This window comes from Coregonus clupeaformis, unplaced genomic scaffold (assembly GCF_020615455.1).
Source record: "Coregonus clupeaformis isolate EN_2021a unplaced genomic scaffold, ASM2061545v1 scaf0507, whole genome shotgun sequence".
NCBI lineage: Eukaryota > Metazoa > Chordata > Actinopteri > Salmoniformes > Salmonidae > Coregonus > Coregonus clupeaformis.
Window position 1 is genome coordinate 139840 of NW_025533962.1, and position 8910 is coordinate 148749.

The following is an 8910-nucleotide window of genomic DNA, read 5'->3' on the forward strand; positions in this document are numbered from 1 at the left end:
GGATGGGAGGACTGGCTTTGAATATTGGATGACGTATGGAGGGAAGGAAACGGGGGAGGACAGAATGATAGTGTGTGGGCTGTATTGAAGGAGGGAAGGGTAGTATTTGCAGATGATCCATATCAATGAATCAATATCTGTATAGGTCCAATGTAGTTGAACAAGAAAAGGATAATCTGAAGGTTGTTCCTGCAGAAACAAGTAGTTTCCAGTTCATCTGTAATTCCACAAGAGGGCACTACTTTTCACATAATCACAAATTGAGGTGGAGAATACAAAACGCAGCCTAAAGTGAATGTCCGTTGTAAATTGAATATACCCAAAAATGGAGATATACAAGGTCTAAACACAGTCATAGAAGTGCAATCAACACAAACGTTGTGTACAGTACCATTTTATTAATTCCAGTAAATCATTAACACAACAAACTAGAATGTAGGGAAACAAGTGTAGGAATGATCATCCCATTCCCAGAGATGCTCTGACTGCCACTTCCCATGCTTCTCCCTCTGACGTGGGTTTGTTTCCTGTTATCTCCCATGAACAATTTACAAGGCATTTGAGAGTTCAAGAGAGTGCCTTTTGAAATGCATGATGCCCCTCCATGTTGCCTCATTCAGAAATGCCCTACTCACACCATCGAATTCCACCCTACATGCATAATCACTCACTCATTTGTGAGTCATCACTCATTTGTGTGTCATCTGAAATTGCTGTCCAATGACAACTTCTGCAAATGGCCCAAGTGAAAACAGGGGCATTTCTTACATCCTATATGGTCCTCTCCTTTGACAATAGCACAGTAATAAGCATATTAAAATAGATTGATAATAGCCTACCCTACAACTTCTTTATTATCAATAGTTTCAATTGCAATAACCAATGGAAACAGAAAAATAGAGGCTATTGTTTTGCAAGAAAGTCTACTTTTAGAACTGGATTCAGTGCTGCTACACACGATCTGAACAAATGCTGCCTATCAAGCTGTAGTAGGATATACCTGATATTCCTTCAATTAACGTAGCCTAGGCTATGTTAGAACGTTTTTTAATGCCTGAAGTTTCGTCACTGGGAATGTGGCCCGTCCCCTGCAGTTGGGTACAGTTTGATAGCACAGGGTGTGAATGCGAGCCCTGTAGCTACAGCCAATGAGCTGGGACCGGATACGAGATATCCTCTGAAACAGCAACTGCTTTGTCCCCCCTCACTTCCATATGACGCCATTTACAGAATAAACCCGACCTCTTCTCCGGAAAGAGGAAAAAACAAGACGAGAAAAACTTGAAAGCACCTCAGTGTGCAAGGCAGCCAAACATTCAACAATTACAGCGCGTATTTTTTAGAACTGTCCAGCCTACAACAAACTCGAAGGCCGTTGGCTATTTGTGTAAACTCTACGGAATCAAAAGTATCGCGTGCGCATTTTTTATCACTTTTCTAATTCACAAAAAAGTGGAGAGCCAGCAAGTCCCTAGTGATTCATTCGTTTTTGGTAGTATTTCGCCTCGGGTTCTCTCGCAGTGGAATGTATGTCAATGTTTTTGATCTCTTAAAATTGACGTGGATCTGGAAATATTGTTTGTAGCTACTTTTTCATTGCATTGGATTGTGTGGATGGGTTTCCAGATGAATTTAAGTAGGAATAAACTTTCAGAATTTGGAATTTAATTACACAAACGGGGCTGAAGTGGTGCGAACACGGTGAGTTCGTGAAAATAAGTTTGTATTATTTCAACAACAATGTAGCCAAACTATGGCGGTTGCAATGTTTCAAAGTTTGGAAAAAGTGCAAAGTTGTGGTGCAAGAGTAGACCTACCAATTCAGCTTCATGCATGCTCTCCGACTCGCATTGACTTTCCCCATCCTTTCTCCAACCCGGTGCAATCCCAGCATTTTTTCATCTGAATAGGCCTACAGCTTCTTGCTCTATAAAGTAGGGTTTTCGTTTTTCCCGTTCTAAATAATGGTCTAGACATCACCCTCTAATTTAAAATAAATGAATAGCCTGTCTGTAGATCATGCATTTTGACTAGATAAATAGACTAAATGCAAATCTGTGAATGGTAGCCTACACATAAACACAGATTTAGCGCAGTTGAAAAGTGTTTTTTTGTCAAATAAAAAATTATACAGAACAAAAATAGAGGGCTATCTTACATTATAGAAGAAAGTTGGAATGATGAAAGTCAATATTTGGATGTTGTATTTATGTTTGGGTGGGGCTATTGGTGTTTATGTTAGGCTATTTGTAATAGGAAATTAGGATTTTTACTTTTCTGACTAGCCTGTCCATTTGTCTGTCAAAATCCCATCTCAAATGTCATGTTAGTTGGGCTCATCAGCTGTTGTACACACACACACTCAAACACGCGCGTCATGCACACCATGTTGTATTAGGCTAATAATTGCCTCCAGGGTGAAATTAAAAATCATTAGAAATGTTAAATTATGAGTCACTCGAAACTAACAGTCAGTTGTTTTTCACTCATTTGGAAATTGTGGCCTCAAGTCTGAAGTCTCTACTTTCTTGTTATGGGACAAGTTTTAATACACAGTTCTACACATATTGTATGCGCATGAAGACATGTTTGAGTGCATCAACTTTTGTTGAAGTTGTAGACTAGGCCTATGTCTCAGCATTGCCTCATGTTCTCTTCCTTGCATGCACTTTATGTTCCCTGCCTATATCTCATTTAATGAAAATAGTTGGTATATAGTTAAGTTCTCCAATCAGAAGGGCCCAACATGCCTACTGTCAATTTCCCAACATACAAAAACATGATCAATCCACTGACTGTTTCATTATGTCAAATCTTTGTTTTTGTTCTCCTATCATATGAAATGGTAAACGAATGGCGAAATGCTGCCTTAGAGGTACTGTTAGGTATATATCATGTTGTTGTTAGGGCGGCAGGTAGCTTAGTGGTTAAGAGCGTTGTGCCAGTACCCGAAAGGTCGCTGGTTCTAATCCCTGAGCCGACTAGGTGAAAAATCTGCCGAAATGCCCTTGAGCAAGGCACTTAACCCTAATTGCTCCTGTAAATCGCTCTGGATAAGAGCGTCTGCTAAATGACTGAAATGTAAATGTTGTTACCTATCACATCCTTTTAACACCAAACAGAAAGTGCCTTAGGTGTAGGGGAAATGATTGGAATTGGGCATAGGCCTGCACTTTTACATTGGAACAGTCATTCTTAATGTGAGGTGTTGATATATGTGTAAAGCAAAACAACTCCAGTTGGTAGCTAGCAAACCCATGTTGCCAAACCCTTATCTCTTTAATGCATATTTCAGTGGTGTGTGTGTAGAGTTGAGATTTGCATATTGTATGTATTTGCCCACACAGTTGTATCATCAGTTATGATTTACATAGGGTCGTTTCTACTCCAATGTCACCTGGTCGTCTCATATATATTTGCCTGTCTCTCTTTCCAGGACTTCAGATGTGTTCAATGCCAGCCGGAGGGGTCCTTCTTCAGAGCCAAGATGGAGACCAGTACTCAAAATGGCAGTGGTGGCGGAGGGTCGGCCGGCTTGCTGCGTGCTCTGCATGACAGCGGGAGGATACACCGGCCTCACCATGCCCAGGAAGGGCAGCCCGATCCTGGTGTAAACCCCGGCCAGCAGGCCCCTGTGCTCTCGCTGGACCAGATCAGGATCACCGGGAGCAGTAATGAGTACACAGAGGGACCAACGGTGGGACCCATTGTGGTCCCTAGGCCCCTGGCTCCTTGCCTACCCAGCAGAAGAACGACTTGGTGGTGCCACTGGGCCTGGGGACCAACGAGCAACTGGAGCCCCAGGCCCCCAGGTCCAACCAGAGGAACTTACTCCCCGATCTTCAACAACATCCCCAGCCCACACACTCTACAGTCCCCTCCAGGGATGCCCTATCTCTTTCTTCTAGCACAGAGGGCTCCAGAAGCAGCCCGAGGACCAGTATAGGCAGCATGTCTTCCGTGCAGAGGCTCCTGAGTAGCCCGGCGGTTAGCGAACGGATAATCAGGACCCAGCCCAAACGGGTGGAGCTTAAACAGGAGGAATTGAAGCCCCTGGTGAGTACGGCAGGAGGGGCGGTGGTGGTCACGGTGCCCGGTGGCGGTGCCCCCGCTGCTAGGGAGGGGCTGCTGGTTAAACACACCTACCGCTGTGAGGACTGTGGCCAGTGCAAGTGCCAGGAGTGCATGTGCCCACGCGCCCTGCCCTCCTGCTGGATGTGCGGCCGGCGGTGCGTGTGCTCGGCGCAGAACGTGATAGACTACGGGACTTGCGTGTGCTGCGTTAAGGGCCTGTTCTACCACTGCTCCAGTGACGACGAGGATACATGTGCCGACAAGCCCTTCTCCTGCAGCCAGTCGCACTGCTGCGTGCGCTGGTCGGCCATGGGCCTCCTGTCCCTGTTCCTACCCTGTCTCCTGTGCTACCTCCCGGCTAAAGGGTGTCTCGCCGCGTGCCAGAGCTGCTACGACCGCGTCAAGCGACCGGGCTGCCGGTGTAAGAACACTAACGTAGTCCACTGTAAGAGCGTCAACTGTATACCGACGTAAAGGGAAAGTACATTGGGTGTTGTGGAGAATCGATGGGGGTTGACAACTTTGGGCGACTGAAACGATCACCTCATCACGTTTTGGCACTGTAGTCAGAAGTTGATTGGGGGATTGGCTAAGCTTAGCTGTTTGACGTGGTTTGTGTCGTTTGTTTTCAGCTATGGTTCTTAATACGGGCTGCTTAATCACCAAGTGCCCTGATTTTGTATTGTTATAATCAAAGTCCAGAATGTTAGCCCTTTTGACATTTAATACAACTGATATGCTATGGACAGACTCTCCTGACTAACTTGTTTGTGAATAGTAATCTCAAAAGTATGTAAATTAGCAAATGACCTCTTCAGAGATGTTTTATTTTTGTATATATAATATTTCAACTGTGAAAAGCATTCTGCCAAACCAGAGGCACCTTGATGATAGATCCATATATATTATATAATACAATGTTTAATGTTGTACATTCATGGGAATGTATATCAATCATTTTTTATGTTTGCCTTACAAGAGACGGATATTTACACATCGTATCCCTTCAACTCTACTTGTAAATTGTACAGTGACCCTATAAGAACATCTTTATTTTCTAATTTCAACATTGTTTAGTGTAAAGAATATTTATTTGAAGTTTTATTATTTTATAAAGAAAATATTTATTTTGAGAAGCATCTTAAAAAAACATCAGCCTGTTCAAGTACTCTGATGTTACTGCAAGTTAGGGTTGACTAGGGTTTCAAATTGGATGCATATGTTCACTATGAAATAGACAAATATATTAACGTTTGAAATTAAACCCTGCTGTTTTTGTCAGTTTTTGTGTCTGCGTGCCCAATATCTTCAAGCTCTCCTCAGGGTAATGTTTTATTATATCAGATTGGGACGTTATATTTTATTGTCTTGGAATTGTCTCGGCAGGGACTGTTATTCCAATGGACACTTTGCTAGCTTGACCTTATGGCTTCACTGCCCACAACCAATCCTTTGGAATCTACGTAATAACACAAAATGCTACACTGTCAGAGAAACTGACACTTTACATTTAGACTTTTCTGATCTAAATTGATTAAAAAGCAGAATAATAATGCTATATGGATTTGAATCAGAACTTATTTATGTATCTTTTTGTAGGAGAAGATCTCCCACCCCTCTACTCACTGCAGCACTTAGTTCAGTAGAATGTTTGGGAGAAGTCTGATAGCACATGCCTCTTCTGAGGTATGTAGCTGGGGGGGGTAGAGCAGAGCAGTAACAAACTAACCCATCCATGTTTCCTGTGTGCCAGATGGTAGGGAGGAACATACAACCACATTGTATTTTCCCCCTAGCTCCACATGTTCCACAGCTTCAAACTCAAAACATCAAGCCAGACACCAAGAATGAGGATTTCTCTCTTAGTCTTACTCTTTTATCCAGTTGTGTCACTAGCTATGTTTCCATTAACTTGTCCAGTGATTTTTTGTTGTTGTAGACATTTAGAGTTTGCAAAGAAAATAGAATTTGGCAATCATAATTTATTCTAAAAACACAGTTTCCATCATAATTTGTTGCAATAAAGAGTACTTATGTAAATGTAATATTTCAGTTTTGTATTTTTTTTAAAATAAATGTGCAAACATTTGGAGATAATCTATCTTACTTCTTAGTCAAACCCCAAACCCCTACACTGCTCATGATTCCAATTTCTTAGCTTGGACAGCCAGACTAGACTGGACCATTTCCCCAAACTGATTAGAGCTATGAAATAAGGAAAGAGCCATACTGTACGAGTTCACCTCCAAGGGAAACATCTGGCTTTTGTTGAATCATTAAGCTGGGGCTGTAAACTGTTGCTCTGCATCGGGAGGACCGTCGATTGAAGCTGTGGGAACACATTATTTGGTTGTCCTCTCATTCACACACTCAGTGGTAACATCGTATCAGAAATGCTCCCTCAGTCTGAAGCTGACAGGTATAACGCTTCGTTATGTGTTATAACCAGGTACAAGCCTTTGTCTTTTTATAAGGCGTATACTATGTTGTGTCTAACAATGGCTGTTATTTAGTCAGGATCATTATGACATCATAAGAAAACAAGGGGTTCCTTCATGCTTATAAGTCTTCCAACGTGAATACCTTAAATGTACCACTAATATGTGATTGACATGTTCCTTGTGAACAAGCAGCAGATGGCCTTATCCATAGAGAAGACATGGAATAAGGATAACATTTGTTCTGTTGTGTTATCAATGGTTTTGCCAGGAATTCCTCTGGTATGGAGTGTTCCTCTAGGCTAGCTGTTTGAAACATAAGCCGTGTCAATGGTTGACAGCACGCGGACATGTTTGTAACACGGTATGCATGACGAACATTGATTGACAAGCCTAGTCTGACCTGCACGCACTTGTTTGTTATTCGTTTCGGGGGTTGAATGACAGTTCGTCTCACCTCCCCCTTTCATATAATTATCCCCTTTCCACCATTTAATCAGCGGTGGAAAAAAACTCCCATTGGAGTGCATGGGGTTTTTAATGTCACAGTTTTGCAAGGCTTCCCCTTGCCGCTATTGTCTTAATGGTGAATAGAGGGAAAAGGCGGTTGGGGGTGGTTGGGAGGAAGGCCCGCAAAGGGTTAAAGACAGCACTTTAAATGACAAAGGACTAACAGTTTACCCCGCATTCAGCCTCATGTATTCATCCTATTTTCTATGGCCTCTACTATTTTGGCTCTTTAAGCTCCTCTCAACTACCTGCCCCTACTTGGTATTCTCGGAGGGAGATTTTGGGGGTTTCACTCAGTATGTGTGTGTGTCTGAACGTGCACAAGTGTTTCTGGTTGCAGGCAAGGGACACTAGTCATCAACATGTTATGGGTTCACCAGCAACAAAAGTGGGAACGGGAGGGAAGCTGAAAACTGACACCCTTTTGAAAAGGTGCCATTATGGGTGCATGAGGAGTTCATGATGGAGCGGAATATGGAACTTGCATAACCTGAATACAGGAGAATACATCCTGGAGGTTTCCCTTTCACTGTTACATGACTCTATTAAATATAGCAGACTACTTTTTATCAGGGATGGATAATGATCAGAAGATGGGAACTGATATCCCTCAATTTCTCAGGGACCCCCTAGACTCTCAGGAACTTCCATATACCATTTGTGGTGTGTCCTCACCGCTGCTCTGAACCGAATATCCACGATGTCATGTTCTAATGATAAAAACCTGACAAACTACATTTCCTCCACCACTTCCTCCAAAACATGCACCAAAAACACAGATCAGTTGCTCACTCATCCCAAAAAAATAAAGAGCGAGAGATATAGAGAAAGAGGGTTCGTGTGTGTGTCCCTCATTGCAGCCAGTGACTTGGCAGAGGCAGCGATTGGAGCGGGCCCCCGAATGGCTCTTTGTTGGTTGTAGCCAGGCCCCCGCGCTCCGGCGTTGCTGTGAAGCGGAGTGCTATTGAATCTGCTCACCAAGGCAGAACACTCAACAGGAAGGAAGGAAGGAAGCAGACATTCTTTATACCCCCATTGTCTGACCACTGGGCTTAAGCAATCAAACAGCTATGTGGGGAAAGAGCACAGAGAGAGAGAGGGTAGGGAGAGAGACAGAGAGAGTAGGTAGAGACACACTCACGCACACACACAAAGAGAGAGAGAGAGAGCTCACCAAATAGGCAGGATACTGTGGGAGTTAGGGAAGCGGTGGGTAACTGAGCCCTGTCTTTATTCATACATACTTTCTACCAGTCCTCACTTCAACTATCCACTTCACATAAACATCCTGTATTTTGAAGCTGGGCGAAAAGGGTTGTATTCCAGAAGTTGAATATGAACCATGTTAAGTGGGAGAGAGGGAATGAGACATGTTCTGAGTGGTCACGGAGGAGCTGTGCTTGAATGCAGCAAATTTAGCGAAACACTTCACTAGCCCCATCTGTAAGTCTTTACTGTGGCATCAGCAAGCTCTTTTCAATTGTATCTCAAACTATTACCATGCACCATTCGTGTCTGAACCTTCTTACAGCTCTACCCAAAGGCCCTACAGACAGGGTTTCAGAGTGAGAAAGGGATAACATCCCATAATTGCAGAGACTCTCTCTCTACACTTCCTCTCACACAAGCAAGTAGAATATGTCAAAAGCTCTCTATAATGTCGGCTAATTGGCGCAGATTATAGTATTTGAAAAATTTAACTGATATGAATACATCTTTCTCCAGGAACTACAGTACAAGATAATAACCTGATTTTAAAAATGATTTACTTTAGAAGATGTTGCAATGCAGGAAATGCAGGTACAGTATGTTCAGCAGTGCAGGCCAACTAGTATTCAAATCATCCAAACATCAAATTCAAAAAGTGATTTTACTTTGTGTCTCTGAC

General features: G+C 42.9%; 1 protein-coding gene across 1 annotated transcript; it reads left to right on the forward strand.

Annotated features, from left to right (window-relative positions):
* The first annotated feature begins 3487 nt into the window (after positions 1-3487).
* LOC123484957 (protein sprouty homolog 2-like) lies at positions 3488-5338 on the forward strand. Its single transcript, XM_045215774.1, has 2 exons — positions 3488-3634; positions 3721-5338. The coding sequence occupies exons 1-2, from the start codon at positions 3488-3490 to the stop codon at positions 4546-4548; spliced, it is 975 nt and encodes a 324-aa protein (XP_045071709.1). The 3' UTR covers positions 4549-5338.
* Positions 5339-8910: the final 3572 nt, after the last annotated feature.

Excerpts from the sequence above, each read along its gene's own strand:
- LOC123484957 (XM_045215774.1), top strand. The coding sequence starts at position 3,488 with ATGGAGACCAGTACTCAAAATGGCAGTGGTGGCGGAGGGTCGGCCGGC. Across the intron at positions 3,635-3,720 it reads ACCCCGGCCAGCAGGCCCCT|GCCCCTGGCTCCTTGCCTAC; the intron begins GTGCTCTCGCTG and ends TGTGGTCCCTAG.